Genomic DNA, 16042 nt, shown 5'->3' on the forward strand with positions numbered 1-16042 from the left:
CCTAGGTGGTATAGCCTACTACACACGTAGGCTAGATGGTACTAATCTTATGGGACTCCTGTCATATATGCTTTCTGTCGTTGACCGAAACATGAGTTATGCAGCACATGACTCTATTACTTTTCTCACCCTAGGTTAGTTTTGCCTAGTTTTGAACTTTATGTAAAATTATACATTATGTAATCTCTTGTAGCTGACTTCCGCTCAACTTCATGAGATTCATTTTTATTGTTACACGAACAATATTTTATTCTTTTTCATTGCCATATAGTATCCCATTATATGAATGAATATGCCAGAATTTATTTATCCATTCTACCATTAATGAATATGTGAGTCATTTCCAATATTGAGTTATTACAAATAATGTTGCTCTGAACATTCTTGTAGCTGTCTTTTGGTGTAGAGTATGCCACTGTGGTTTAAGGAGGTTATTGCCACCTAGTGCTGTGGCACTGAGGCAAATAGTGATTTACGGGATAACTTTAAATCACACAATAAAAATTTAGTTTCTGTATCGTAATTAATGTACAGAAATGTCAGAACTCCCCTACTAGACCGCCAGGGAAACCTGTTGATCAGACACAGCTGTGCAGAGGGGACTGCCTTGACAGTCCTGTAGGGCCTCGAGAGGGGGAACCAGGGTGGAGGACTTCGGAGGCTTTAGGGGCCAGGGTTAACCAGAGGGTGGTTTTAGGTCAGGTGTCCTCGAACTTTTCTAGTTTCACCATCTGTAACTACAATATTCTAATGCTAGAATCTTCTAATACTTCTAAATAGTTCTTTTACAGATGCCACCACTAGTTCCAGGAACCTTATATCAGTCATTCTCTTTGACATTTACACATTTCAGCTTATTTCGAAACAATAACAATCATTAGTGAAAAGAAGCCATGGTTAAATATACTAAAATGATGAAATTGCATACTTTAAATGGATGGATTTTATGGTATGTAGATTATATTCCCACAAGGCTGTTTAGAAAACAAATTAAAAAAAGAAGCCTTGGTTAAAAGTCCAGAGACCAAAATTCTAGGCCTTGCCTGTTCCATAAACTAGCTATTTATTCAGTCAGTAAATATTTGAGAACTTGTAGACAGAAAATCAACTACTAAGCTAAACTAACATGGTCTCAATACTCATAAAGTATTGGAGACAGAGGGCACAAGCTCCATGGTGCATCCAGGCATAGGAGGAGGCATGTTCAGACAGGAGAAGCACATGCCTCGTAGCCAGGACTTAAAAGAATGCCCGTGTGCCCAGAGGGGCCAAGCCTAGTGTAAGATGAAAGGGCAGACTGTGCAAGGAGGACGTGTGAAAGAGTGGTCGTTTTCTTTTGAGCAATAGAGAGTCATTGAGTTTAAAAGTAAGGGAGTGGTGGCATCATTCTTGTGTTTTGGGAGGAGAGCTTTGGCTGCATTAAACACTATGAATTAAAGATGTCCAGGAGTGGAGATAGGCACACTGATTAGGGGACTACAGTTTGGTGATAGGTGATGGAAGCTTGGGCCTCCTGCGGGAGAGGGAGATGTGGGAATAATTCCCGGATTTCTGGAGTTCAGAACTTGAAGAAAAGAGATACCTTAGTAAAGTGAGGTTTATAGAATTGTAGGGTAGGGTGTTCCAAAATTACCCTCTTAAGGACTCATTTTTAAACTAGCATAGACTACAGTAAATAGGAACGAACAATCAGTTGTATTTTCATATTAATATAGCAGTTGGCGTTATAACCTTGACTTCCACCATTATTGTCATGTTTTAAAATGTATCCATTTATTTGTCATAATGATGTTAGGCTGAAGGGATTTATATCTTCAGTGATTTAAAATGCATTATCTTATGCTTTCCTATATTTCTTTCAACAACAACTGTGATTTTGCCTTTTTTCTCCTCAGTATTTGATTTTCATCAAGCAGCTGATGGTATCCAGGAACAACAGAGACAAGAACAAGCAGGAAAAAAGTATGATATTCTGTGTGTGCACAGTTTAAGCATATCCAGACCCTTATGTTTAAATTCTAGGCCAGAGGATTAAGGAAAAAAGTATTAGAATATCCTGTTTAGATTTCAGAGAAAATCAATAGGATTATGAAAAGAAAGTTAGGAGAAAGTTTTGCTAAACTTACAACAAAAACAGAAAATAGTCTAGTAATTTCATTCAGTGTGAAGATCCAACCACAAGAACTGCATCTTTCTTGTCTAATTCAAAACTCATTTTGATTTGTTTTTAAGTTTGGGTACCACAAAAAAGGGCATTGGCCCGGTTTATTCCTCCAAAGCTGCTCGCAGTGGACTCAGGATGTGCGATCTTGTCTCTGACTTCGATGACTTCTCTGAGAGGTAATGAACTTGTGTTTCAAAATGGAGAGCGAATGGATTTTTAGAATCTTTAAAACCCAGGATACACATTGGTAAAATCAGTATTCTAGTTGAATAGTGGTGGTTGGCTTTTTTATTTGGAATATTAAAGTTGTTTTTTATTACATTCTAATTGGTCCTTAATTTCCGGTTAACTTCATGAAAATAACATGATGATGATATCATAGTGGTACCTCAAGAAGACAAAGCCAAAATTATAATTAAGGATTGGAGTTTAGAATGGTTTGCTAGGAAATAGAGATATTTTCAGAGGAATGTTTCACTACTTTGGTGGGGTCACCATATCCTAGAGTCTTGGTCCTTAGATTTTTAGATCCAGAGGCATTATGTCCTCCTGCCTAGAAATAATTAGCCTCTCAGGTGCTAGTGAACTATTGTGTACCAAGCTCACCTTGAAAAATAGAAATGTGACATTCACACTTACTCTCTGTAGAAAAGTCTCCATGGGAAACCTAGTGATCATCAGAAAGCTATCTGGTGACTCAGTGATGGGGAGTCTGTTGGTTGCGTTTAATTACAGGTGGCATCAGAGGTGTGATGTGCTGTATCTGTTTTCGGTCAGCACTGTGTGTGTACTGTCAGGCCCCCACACTGGAATCTCGGAGGCACACTGCTAGGGTCTCTTGGAAGTATCATGTGGACAGTACGCTTTGTTCTTCACACACTGTAACATAATTAATTCAGATTTAAGTCTTATGGTTACAGATTTCAGTCATTCCCCCCCACTTGCACATATCACCTTAATTATATTGTTGATATTCCTGAACTTGAGTAAAAAATATCTAAGTGTATCATTTATTCATGAGACTGATAGCTCCTTTATTAGATTTAATGTCTCAGTGTAATTTCAGTTTGGGGTTTAATTTGTAGTTAAGACCACTTACGTACTGAAACCATTTGAATCATATATAATTATTCGGAATATTTTTAAACAGAGGTAACGTCTTGATTTATCTGTATTTCTCAGGTTCAAAGTTCTGGCTAACCAGTACAAATCTATATACCCCACTTTGGAAATAGACATTGAAGGGGAGTTACAAAAACTCAAGGTAATGCTTTCTGACCTTTATAATGACCGTTTTGAAAGTTGCTTGTCAAATTGGTACCTAGATCTTTCATTCATTTAGACTTAGTGTTTGGAACTGAAAATATAAGAATAAAGAACATGTGGTCTTTAATTTCCTTTATGGAAATTACATTATGACTGAGAAGATAGACATTAAATAGTTTATAGTATCAGTACCAGACAGATACGTGTAAAGTATTATGGATAAGAACTGATAAAGCAAATCATTTGTCCTGTTCAAGTCTGAAAGCATATAGGCCTAAAAGGACATGGCACGTTTGAGTAACTTCACGTGATGCGGCTTCAGGAAAAGCTTGTGCAGGGAGCAGGGGGCAGGAGTAAGTCCCTGAAAACACGGTGAGAGGAGCAGGGATCGAATCCTCGGTCTGGTATTGGCTTTAAGTGCAGTGACAGGGATGTCAGCTTTTATCTTGGAGATCATGAAAAGCTGCTGAATAATTTTGAAGCAGAAAAAGGACTAGATTTGTATTATGTAAAAATCACTCATAGCAGAGTGGAGGCCAGATCAACAAAGGAACAAATGAGGGATGGTAACTTTTCAAGCTAACCAGTCCATTTAGGAACTAAACCCCATAAGATCAATCTCTTTGGCACTGTCCTCTTAAGAGACAGTCAGGTAATTAGCCAAAGATGAGACCACAGTTGGCAACTGCTAGGGCTCGGTAGTGCCTGAGTCAGTCAGTAGTCAGGCCTCCCATCCTTTCCACCCTTCCTTCCTCTACAGTCTTTGGAGAATTTCAGGCGGCTTCCTGAGTATCTGATTATTACTCCTTCTCTTCTATAAATAAATATGTACATCAGTTTCAGAACTGAATAGGAATTGATAAGCCTCATGCCATTCTAGAACAGTTGCAGACCTTAGGTCTGTCCACTCACTAAATTCCTAAAAAAAATTGACCTTCAAGGAATATTCTAAATATTAGGTATTTGCATTTCATTGTATTGATTGTTGCTTAAAATAGACTGCCATTTTCTTTTCATTCTGTCATGCAACAAATATTTTAAATTTATTATTAGCAGCTTGGAAATATTTTTGTGCTAAAGTATGGGTATGGCTTTTCGATTTTATTTTATACATGTTCCATGTGAATGTAATGTAGATGAATAATGAACAGAACTGAGTAAGAAGGTTCTTAATAGGTGATATATTTTGAACCAGGGCTTTAATGAACAAGGGGCGTGATGAATAGTATGGTCATTTCAGGCCAAAAAAGGACTAAAATAGGAATAAGCATGAGATTGGAGATTAGAGGCAAGGGGGGACCATACTTTGATCAATGGTCTAACATACTCAGGTGAGCTCTTGAGTGCATCTCAGAACTTCCGTACTTGTCTGGCTAAATATTTAAACATAGTTGCAACTAGGTTTTACTGCAGTTATACTATAGGCTTTTGGGGAAACTTTTTGTATTACATTTTTAATTGACTACTAAAATTAAGCAATATTATTAACACTAAATATGTTTTGAGAAAGTTTTATAATGCTCATGTGTAAAATAGTATTTGATATTCTCTACTAGTAATACTGCTGAGATATTTTACTGTAATGGAATACAATGGCACAAGAATATTAGCAATCAATGATTGATATTTGCCTGCTTGACAATGTCACTTGTGGCCCTCACCACGTTTTAAGAATCACCCTGATGCAAAACTCATGGTTACATGGATTATAAATGTAGGTTTTAAAAAACCTCACAAAGTATAAAACACAATGTAATGTAGTCACTTCTTTTCATTTTCCTGAAAGCTGGTTTATGAAGTATGAGTACTTGGCTGTTGGGAAGGTTGTCATCATTATTTGTAGTGAGGTTGATATACAACCTTTGAGTTTCATTCTCTCTCTGCTTTTCTTGAGCTAGTATCTTTTTTCGGGCTCTGGAGAATCAGCATGAGAGACCAAAGCTAACCCAGATGTTCAGTAGGGTGAGCACCATCCCTAGTCCCTTTCCACTTGGCATCTGTCTGTTTTCACTCTCATAAAGTCAGGTGATTTGTACTTATATATGTTATATTGTAAATTTCTTAGTATAAATTGAAATTGGTTTTTGTCTTCCTATATAGGGTTATATGGAAAGGGTTAAACCAATGGTGAAAGATGGAGTTTATTTCCTCTATGAGGCCCTACATGGACCACCAAAGAAGATCCTGGTAGAAGGTGCAAACGCAGCGCTGCTAGACATCGACTTTGGTGAGTGAGACGGAGTCGCGGAGAGCTTAACCGAGCCCTGAAGGGCCTCAGACGGAATACTTAATGTCAGCATTAAGGAGTTTTGAAACAAGGCTTTTAGCTTGTGTGTTCAGAAATGATTGAAGTTTGTCATCTTATACTCATCTTTTCTTTAAAGGAGTGTTTTGGAAAACACAATACATGTGTTAAATTTTGTAGTTCATTAGAAAAATAAAATCACTATTCAGGTCAGTGGGTTTGGGATTCTGTGAACTGTGATTTTTATTGTTTGGTCCTTGGTTCAACTATATGATGATTAAATGAATCCTATGGAAGGACCTTTATCTTTAATAATTCTGCCTTTTTTAAAACATCAGGAACCTAATATACATTGTTATTAAACATGCATATTCTAAGATCTATGGAAGATAGATTAGAAGTCTCCAGAGTGGATAACACGAGGATTTTGGCATTAAATTATTTAGCAGTCCATTAGATGAGTGCCCGCCATGCAGAGGCTGAGCAACTCAAGGAGCCTCTCCAGTGTAAGCACCATAGTTAAGCTCTAACCACCTGTTTCTATCTCATTAAAAGAGACAAAAAGAATTAAGAACATTGGGGCTTTGAGAGGGCAGTTACGGTTATATTCAAGTCTGTCAAATACCTAAAATATATTCAAATGCAGAATTTTCCCAGTAATTCTGTTTTAAAATTATGTGTGTATATATTTTAATACTTGTTTCTATTTTTAGGAACTTACCCTTTCGTAACCTCTTCAAACTGTACAGTTGGAGGTGTTTGTACTGGATTGGGTATGCCCCCTCAAAATGTTGGAGAAGTGTATGGAGTTGTGAAAGCTTATACAACTAGAGTTGGTATTGGTGCCTTTCCTACAGAGCAAGACAATGTAAGCCTCAGTAAATCTGATCCAAAAAGTTTTAAAATAAAAATGCATGCTTTTTTTTCCTTAATGAATTCTTGTCTTCTGTGCATTTTACGTAATGTACAAGATTGATCAGAGCAATGTTAAAAAAAATTATACACACTTTTGTTGTTAGTGGCAGCAGCGTGGCAACCAAAGAGGAGAGATTAGAGGGTCCATAAAGATAACTAATTTGCAGGGCTAAAGAAACTGGGTTCACGAGGGGATTAAGATAGTGGCGGAGAAGGAAGAAGTTAAAAATAACAACTACCTTTCACCAAGAGCTTCTGAGGGGCCGGGGCTGAGCAAAGTCATCTCCAGACATTGTCTTGTTGCAGCCAACACTTATGCAAGTGGTGGTTCCTCGGGCCAGGCAGTGTCTCAGTGCTGGAGAATTAGGAGCTCTTTGGATCCTCGCCACAGCTCAGAGAGCTGGGTAGTATCACCGTCCGTTGTACACACAAGGAAACTGAGGGACAGAGAACTAAAGTAACTTGCTTAAGGCCACAGAGATAGACAGGCCTGGGATTCAAACCTGACAGAGCAACATTTAAAAAAACACATAATTGTAATGATGTCAGAATACAAGAGGTAATGAAATGATGACTTTAATCAGAAAGGTGTAAATTAGGGAAGAGATAGATCACAGGTGGGAAAATTAGGTTGTAGGGAGTGGCTGTATCTTAGATCTTTGAGCATCATTTTCAGCCTCACTTTTGAAAAGAGCGTTGTGATCAACAGCTGCCTACAGGTGAGAGTTTGCCTCCTGGCTTCCAGGAAAATTAGCAAATGCAGTTGTTCTTGGAACAGGTGGCTTGTCTATTTTAATGAATGCTTATTAACAACCTAGTATTTAAAATGCAGCCTGTGTAGTTTTTATATGTTAATCTAAATTTTAAGAGGTTATCTATATAACGTCATAAAAAATATTGGTTTTTAAAAAATGGTAGATAAATGAAGCAAAAAGTGAACCTATTCTCAATAATGCTTCCCTAACATAAAACCCAAGTTATTTTCTAAAAACTGTTTATCTCAGAGAGAATTTGATTTGTTATTTGATCTTAAGTCTAATTCTACTGGATTTACAGCATTGGTATTCTAATCCTAAAGTTCTATTTTCTATTCCCTAGGAAATTGGAGAATTGTTACAAATGAGGGGTAGAGAATTTGGCGTAACTACTGGAAGGAAAAGAAGATGTGGCTGGTTGGACCTCGTTTTGCTCAAATATGCTCATATGATTAATGGATTTACTGCGTGAGTATTCTTAGAAGCGTTTATTTCAGGAAATAATAGGACAGTTCATGACCACAGGTTAAATTTTGTGGAATGCAAACTTGAAGTAGTACTGTAATAGAAAAATTTCGCTCTTTAGCCTCTGAATGAAATTGCACTTCAAGGTAGAAGTGGACCAAGATATAGAGGAAGGGTGCACAGGGAGAGGGACCCCAAATTATCTTCCTGGGCATCCGAGGATGGGAGAAAAGAATCATAATACTCTTGCATATGTATAAGTATAGAGGGAAGTAAGATAGGTAGGTAGGTAGGTAGATGGATGGATGGCTGGATGGGTGGATAGACAAGGCAAGCATAGAGTATGTATACAGAGGGGAGGCAGTGTAACAGTGATTTATTGCATGGGCTTGATTGATATCTGACTTCTGGATTCAAATCTCAGATCCATGCATAATATTGTGTGACTTTGGGCAAGTTAATCTTTCTGTGCCTTTTTCATCATCTTTAAAATCTAGATAATGATATTACCTACTTATATTATAGGGGTGTTTTTAAAATTAGATGAGAAATGTAGTGAAAGCATATAGCACACTGCCTGGCTCACTGAAAATTCTCAGTAAAAGTTGTTATTAACATATATACATAAAATATGTAAATAAGTGTGTTTGTGTCTATATTAATTAGGCTTAACTTCTAGCAAATAACAGAATAAAGGACAAAAAAATAATTTGTGGACAAGAATTCCAAACCTAGTGTTTTATCTAATTTCCACAGATTTTTCCTTAAAACTCTTTTCCAGTCAGTTTATTAGGAGATTTTGATCTATCATGAAGAGATCCTTGGTGTGGTTTCCTCACTCTCCTTTGATGATTTCTGACCAGAAGGGTGGAGGTGATGGTAACCAGAATGAAGAAGTGGGTTGATGGCATGTGGGTAAATGTGCACATGTCTTGTGGTCATCCACATGGAACAGTGAGCTCTGCTGTGCCCCACAGTGATAGAATGCATCCTTTACTCCAGGCAGCCCTCCCACAAATACGTTTCGATCAATCATAAGAAAGCTAAGGGAAAGGGTGTGGATCAATGAGTGAAAATCTGTTATAATTATTAAAAGGTAACTCACTAGTAGGTTAAGTCATTTTTTATTTTGAGGAAACTGTATCAGTATATTGTCTCATAGTGTTTTATGTGTGGCATGCTTTAAAATATAATCCTAACCAGTTTTCAGAATTGCTTTAGAACTTTTAGCTTGTACAAATTTTCCTTTACTTCCTCATCAAGTTAGAAGTTAGGGCTTGTAACAGTTTGTTTTAATGTTGCCTTTTCTTCCAAAATTAGGTTGGCACTTACCAAATTGGATATTTTGGACGTGTTTACGGAAATCAAAGTTGGAATTGCGTACAAATTATTTGGTGACATCATACCTCATTTCCCAGGTACTCTTTTTAGGCTTTATATAAAGAGTTTTATGAGGTGAATGTTTTCGAGCAATTTCTTAAAGCTCTTCTGTATAATTTACGATATATAGCCACAGGCTTTGCGTTTGCTGATTCAGGCAAGCGTGTGCTCAAACTCAAAATAGGAAAGCAGAAACATGGCACCTTTGAGCCCTGCTATGCTGCTTCTGAACCTCATCCTCCCTATTTTCAGAGTAACTTCCATGTAGGCCCTCCTCCCTTCCTTGGGAAATAAGGAGTGGGGGACAGAGCACTGCTTGTCAGGGTGAGCAGGCTCCCGATACAGTAACCCACCCTGTCCTTAAGCCACGTGAGTGGTGTTCTCTGCCCTCTGTTCTGTGTCTGAAGTGGATGGAGGTCAGGTAGGGGGACTTCCTACTTGAGGCAGTGTGTGTTTTCAGGCATATCTTCAGTCGCGTGATTTCTTCAGTTACTCAGGAAGTTCCATAAACGTTTCTGGCTGCCACAAATAGGAACTGTTAATTTGTTCAGTTGTCCTATAAGACTGAGAATATGCCAAATGAAGGAATCTTAACTAGCTTAATGAAACTTGGTAGGCTGGTAGATTTTGTGACTTGCTAATAACGACCAGTCTTTGGGAAATGAGGATAGCTGCAAGTTGTTAGAAACATGTTTAAAGTCATTATCTGTTAGTTCAACATCTGGGCCATCTCCAGTTTGATTTCTTTTGACTATTCTTTTCCTCGATTGTAGATCACTGTTTTTGTGTCTAACAGCTTTTGGTTGAAAATTGGACATTGTGGATAATATATTGTAGAGGCTCGGATTCTCTTGTCTTCCTCTGAAGAGTGCTGGTTCTTGTTTTAGGGGACAACTGAATTACAGGTTGGTCATCTCGAACTTGAATAGCTTGGTTTATGTTTTGTTAGTATAGTTAGTGGAGAACCCAAGTTGTTTCCTAAACCTTTCTAACTTCGTATGAATCAGTCCAAATTCCGTCTCCTCTGTGCATCTTGGCAGAGTTGGTTTTAGGCTTCAGTATGGGGGTTCTGTAGGAGATTTTACTCTAGAGTGTGGTTTTTGCTTTAAGGAGCAGCCTTTCTGGTGTCTTAGCTGGATGCCAGAAGAGTTAACAAGATGTAAAGAGATCTCTCCAATCTGGCAGTGCTGGAGCTCCGGTGTATTCTGTCCCTTCCCTTCCACCAGCACTGCTTGACCTCTAGAACTTTTGTCCACTCAACTGTGTAACAACTGATAACTGGTAAGCCTCTGATGGTCCCATTCTTTGCATGTACAGTTGAACTTTAGCCATGGGACTTTCACACGGACTTGGGTTTGGGGGCCCCTCTCTGTATAGCTCCTTCCTCTCTGACGCTTGATCTCAATGATTCTAGCTGCTTCAGCTTCCCTGAAATCCTATATCTGCCTTCCTCAGGTCAGCGGGACCACTGTTCCCTGCTGACTCCAGTGGTCAGGAAATGTCCCTGGGCAGAGAGCTGAGTAGTTTCGGGACTTGCTTGTGAGTTTTCTTTCTCTCAGAAACCACAATTTTATGCTGCGTGTTGTCCACTGCCCATGAAGAGCTGTCATCTATTTTGCCCAGTTTTACAGTTGTTTATGCTGGGAGAGTTAGTCTGGAACCATGTGCTGCCTCATGGCTGGAAGTAGCAGCCCCACTGAGTCTCTTGACTCCTTCTGTCGTCTGTCACAAGCAGTTCTGAACTATCTGCTTAGTGTGGCTCTTCACTTTGTCTAAGCTTCCGAGAACATTCCTAGCAGTATGTTTTCATCATCTCTGTTTCATGGGTCATGGGAGAGCAGTCCCACATCAATATACTTGCTTATTTGACTTTAGTTTCCGTCACGCACTGTACCCTTCCAGCACCCTCAGGATCTAGTCCCATACGGACTCCTTGGCTCCTAGGGGTAAGTGTTGGCTCAGTCCTGCAGATCTTCGGAGTGTAGTCCCTTCCCTCCGAACTTAGCCAGCCCAGCGCTTCTTGGCCAAGTTGTGTTTTGACTTGACCCTAGATGTTGTTTGCTGGGCAGGAGGGGAGGTAAAGGTGGAACCTGAGAGGGGCACCTGCCCCCTTGTAAGGGAGGGCTTCTGCTTCATCTTCAAATGGGAAGCCTTAGCCTTTAACAGGAAGTAGTAGGGCATTCTGCAGGCCATCAGCGAAGCTGTGGATTCAGAATTTTCGTGTACATCAACCCAGACGTTCCATCCACAGTCTCAGGGTCCCGCTTCTCAAACAGCATGCTGGATTTGAGAATTCACCTTTCTCTGGAGCTTCTGCTGTCTGTATTAATGAGTCTCGAGCCTGATCCTCAGCTTTTTCTGCCCTCTGCCGTAGGAGATGAGATTCTCTCTAGATGCCAAGGAGGCCTTCTGACTTGCACACTTTGTCTTAACTTTCATTGTGTTTCTCCTGTTCATGACTGGCATTCATCTGGAGCTGTCCAATTCATTGTTCCATTGTGCTTATTTCTCAAAGCCTCAGTTATTGCCACTGCTTTACTTTCCCCCCGTATGGCAGTGCCATTCACCTCCCATGGAGCTTTTCACAATTGCAGTACTGCAGCATGACATAGGCTATCCATACTCTACCTCCCTTCAGTGATGGTCCTCATTGCCTGTCAGCTGTGCAGTGATCCAGCTCCAAGATCCCATTTTAGAGCCTTCCTGACACCACTCTGGCACCAACTGTCTTCAGTGGCGTTCCTTAGGAAACAGACTCTGATAGAGAGATTTGCATGCAAGTCGTTTGCTCATAACTACTCTGAGCAACAACATATGTGAAGGAGTGAGAGAAGGAGGAGTAGGCAGAGGGAGAAGCTGAACTGCAAGGTAGTTACATCACAAGCCCTCAGCTGATCCCATGAGGAGCTCTGGGGCTGGAATGGCCCTTCAGAGTTGTCCCAAATTAAGGTAAGTGGCCAGGTCCTATATATATACCCACATTGACCAGTCACTGGATACGGGCTGGTACAGGGAGGCAACTCCCATCAGTGGAGGGTAATTTCTGGGGAAATTCTGGACTGTGAGTTGTCAGCAGGCATTATTCCCACAGCTGGCGAAACAAGTGTCTCGGTCCTGCAAAGGGAAGTCGACAGTGTACCATAGCACGGGCTGCACCGTCTCAGTCAAAGGGACCGGTCTCTTTTAGCACATTTTCAGTTTCTATTAGGGGATATGGAGAAAATGCTTAGGTATATAGTGAGGACAATTTCCAGCTGAGCTTTTGTGCACAGTCACAAAAGCATTAGAAGCTTTCCCAGATGAGAGCAAGTAAGGGAGCCTTCTTTCTGTGAGACTGCTGCCATCATGCAGACCTGCAATCCCTAATCATAGTGTAGAAAGCCAAAAAAGCTCTAAAAATTGAAAGTTTTTTGACACCAAAATTCATTTGACAGCAAAACCTGATTTAAACTGATGTTAGAACTAATAATCTACCTGCTTCGAATGAATAATCCTGTGTTGCTACAGAAATATGTTTGATTATAAAATACTACCCCAGATGGTCTTTATACTGTTATCTTTCTAAACTCTAAAAAATTCTAAATTCCCAAACACATTTGGCTCCAGGGATTTTGATAAGATATTGTGAACCTATATCAAAAAGTCATCTGACGGGCTGGCCCTGTGGCCTAGTGGTTATGTTTGGTGTGCTCTGCTTCGGTGGCCTGGGTTTGGTTGCAGGTGTGGACTTACAGCACTTGTCGGCAGCCATGCTGTGGCAGGCGACCCACATACAAAATAAAGGAAGATTGGCACAGATGTTAGTTCAGGGTGAATCTTCTTCAGCATAAAAAAAAAAAAAAAAAAAGTTTGACAATAAGCAGTGTCCACCATGAACAAATATACTTCCTCTTTAACTTTCAGCAAACCAAGAAGTCTTAAATAAAGTTGAAGTTCAGTATAAGACTCTCCCAGGATGGAACACAGACACATCAAATGCAAGGACATTTAAAGAACTACCTGTTAATGCACAAAATTATGTTCGATTTATTGAAGATGAGCTTCAAGTTCCAGGTAAATAGAAACACTTGATAAACAGCCATCTTTGCTTTTCCTAGTTTTGACTTAACTGTCTACTTTTGAAATAGGACAAAGAGAGACGATTATGCCTTTGTAGAATGCTCATGATTTGCATAAATGCCCAGCAAGATGTACGAGAATTTTGTTCCTTAGAGTAAATAGACCGTCTTTCTCTGACCCTTCAGATGACTGAGGACAATAGATCACCTCTCTCCCTTTGTGACCCTGTCTTAGTTTGGTTAGTCTGTTTTCTCCCCTATGACATTCATTCTCGGTCCTTTCTCCCTCTTAAGAACAAGTCCTTTTGTAGCTTCACCACCACCACCAAAAATGGTTTGTGGTTTTTTCATTTGGAGTTAAAATACCCTTGAGAGTTGGGGGTGTTTCTTGAATATGTATTAGGAAATAATAGGTATGGAAAATAGGAAATCTAACTGGAAAAAATAGAAGAATAAAAAATAAAGTTTCTTTAATAAAAACAACTGTTAGCTGGCCAAGGAGTTAGGTATAACCAAGTTACGGCCGTGACTAGTTATGTGAAGTCTTTCTTTAACACATTGCTTTCTTCCTTTTATTGGCGCCGATGGAGATTTGAGAGAGCAGAAGTGCCGTGGGTGGGAGGTGTCCTCCGTGTAAAATCTACCATGTACTTAGTCTGATTTTGTATTGTGGTTCATCTCAAACATGAACCTTGTTTTCCATTTTACTTGCTGCCCCACCTCCCACAAGATGTCAGATTTAGTATGTTTGCTCACTGCTCTTAGTGAACATTTTTTGGAATATGAACGAAGTGAATTGAACAGTGACATCTGTAAAATACCATAGAGGTTTACCCATGTGGTGCACGTGATTAGAGATTTGCATAGACTGGTACAGTAGGCGGTTCCTAAGGCTGTGCAAGGTAAAAAACAGTGTTCTCTTCCAGATATTGCTACTGTCTGAGATACAAAAGTTACAGTGACACTTCAATACGCTGTTAGCATCATCCATTTATCAAAGATGCTTATCTTTTCTACTTATTAGGAACTTGATCAAAGCTTCTTGAAGTCTCTACTGCTTTGGGCCAATATTTTACTATCCTAATTATTAGGAATTGAGGAATTGTAAATATCGTGCGATTAAAACAGGACATGGTAAGACAGACTACCCTGTGTTGGATCTCGACTGCACACTCTGTTTAGAATTGGCACAGTCTGCTAAGAGGATAAAACAAACAGATAGCACAAGGCATGTGGAGAAAAGTTAAATGGGGACACTGAGAGAGTGAGGGAATCTGTTAATCCCAGAGACTGAACATTATGAATGAGTTAATAATGTTATACTTTTTTTCCCCTCCCAGTTAAATGGATTGGCGTGGGTAAATCCAGGGAGTCCATGATTCAGCTCTTCTAAGGATTTCCAGTGACGGAGGAAACACTCCTTGATGGGGTGAAAAGGACTTTCTTCACTATTTTATTTGTGATCTACACATTTCAAGAATAAAGACGTTAAAGTGAGTTTTAAGCCCTCCAGTTGTTTCCAGTCTTTTAAGGTGGCTGGCTGGTGCGCAGAGAAGCTCTGGCATGTTCCGGGCCAGCTTCCTCGGCTGGCATCATTGCTGAGTCGTTCGCTGCTCCTGCTGCTCATGGTGCCACGTGTTCTTTTAATGTTGAGTAATGGTATAATCCATGTTGTTTGGAATCTAAAGTAGAATTACTTCCAATGTGGGTTTTTTTTCATTATTGTCATTACGTGTTCCTAAGTTTTACCTCTGTTAAATGGTAAGAACAATTAATGCAGTTTTGCACAAATGTTTTTACATTCTGATCATTCAGTCTTGTCATTGTAATCTTTGCTGTTAGGGAGAATGATGAAAAGAGAAATTCTGTAAACTTTTGTAATGCTGTCAATTCTGTTTAAATTGCAAACTGTTTATTTTCTGCTGAGACCATTTCAAATTTGAACTGTGGCAGGGGGAGGGGGTTATATTCATGAGTCCTTTAATTTGTACAGAACACAAAACTTATTTAAAACAATTAGTCATTAAAAGATCTGTTGTGATATTTGGGAGATATTTTTTTTTAGTTTCCGACATGAACTCTGAAATGTGTAGCTTTCTTTTTTATCTTACCAGTATTTTCAAATCTAGTGGATTGATTTTTCAACATCGTGCCTGCCAGTATGCCTACAAAATCCTCTATAAGTGTCCACATGAACCCAATTATTGTTCATAATTTTGATTATGCCTTTATTTCTCCTTTCTTGCCAAAAAGGAGGTGTTATTTTGACAATTAGGCTTAACGTATTGTGTTGTAGATTATCCTTCAATGAACTATTTTAAATGTTTAAATTAGGTGCCACTTTATTTTATTATACCATCAATAGCTAATTAAAAAGAACCAAATATTTCTATTATGCTTTGTGTGTTGTGTTTTTGTTCTGATGAGAGAAGTATTATAACACTAGTATATACAAAGGCTTTCTCCCTGCAGTATGTGCAGAGAAGGTGGGGAGAGACCAAAAACAAAAGCTTTGAAAGGACCTAAATCTCCCTTATCTTTACTACATATATAATAAATATTTTTTATTTATTCTGATGGAAATTGAATGGGCTTTTATTTCTCCGTATTCTTTCATCTTCCTACTTGGACTTCAAATTAAATTAGCTGTCCAGAGGTGAAAACTCTATTTGAGGTAAGCATTCAGCTCTTCTAAGGATTTCCGGTGACACAGGAAACACTCCTTGATGGGGTGAAAAGGACTTTCTTCACTATTTCATTTATCTTGGCTATAAGCATTGCACATTAAAGCGTA

General features: G+C 39.1%; 1 protein-coding gene across 1 annotated transcript in view; it reads left to right on the forward strand.

Annotated features, from left to right (window-relative positions):
• ADSS2 (adenylosuccinate synthase 2) overlaps positions 1 to 15641 on the forward strand; it is a 39442-nt gene extending 23801 nt beyond the window's left edge. Inside the window, exons 5-13 of the mRNA XM_046678936.1 lie at positions 1896 to 1962; positions 2233 to 2340; positions 3347 to 3428; positions 5531 to 5657; positions 6389 to 6543; positions 7689 to 7813; positions 9131 to 9228; positions 13094 to 13243; positions 14589 to 15641. Coding sequence (XP_046534892.1) covers positions 1896 to 1962; positions 2233 to 2340; positions 3347 to 3428; positions 5531 to 5657; positions 6389 to 6543; positions 7689 to 7813; positions 9131 to 9228; positions 13094 to 13243; positions 14589 to 14641 — 965 coding nt within the window. The 3' untranslated portion in view covers positions 14642 to 15641. The remainder of the gene's footprint in view (positions 1 to 1895; positions 1963 to 2232; positions 2341 to 3346; positions 3429 to 5530; positions 5658 to 6388; positions 6544 to 7688; positions 7814 to 9130; positions 9229 to 13093; positions 13244 to 14588) is intronic.
• The last annotated feature ends 401 nt before the right edge of the window (positions 15642 to 16042 follow it).

The sequence above is a fragment of the Equus quagga genome, chromosome 12 (assembly GCF_021613505.1).
Source record: "Equus quagga isolate Etosha38 chromosome 12, UCLA_HA_Equagga_1.0, whole genome shotgun sequence".
In the NCBI taxonomy this organism is placed as follows: Eukaryota; Metazoa; Chordata; class Mammalia; order Perissodactyla; family Equidae; genus Equus; species Equus quagga.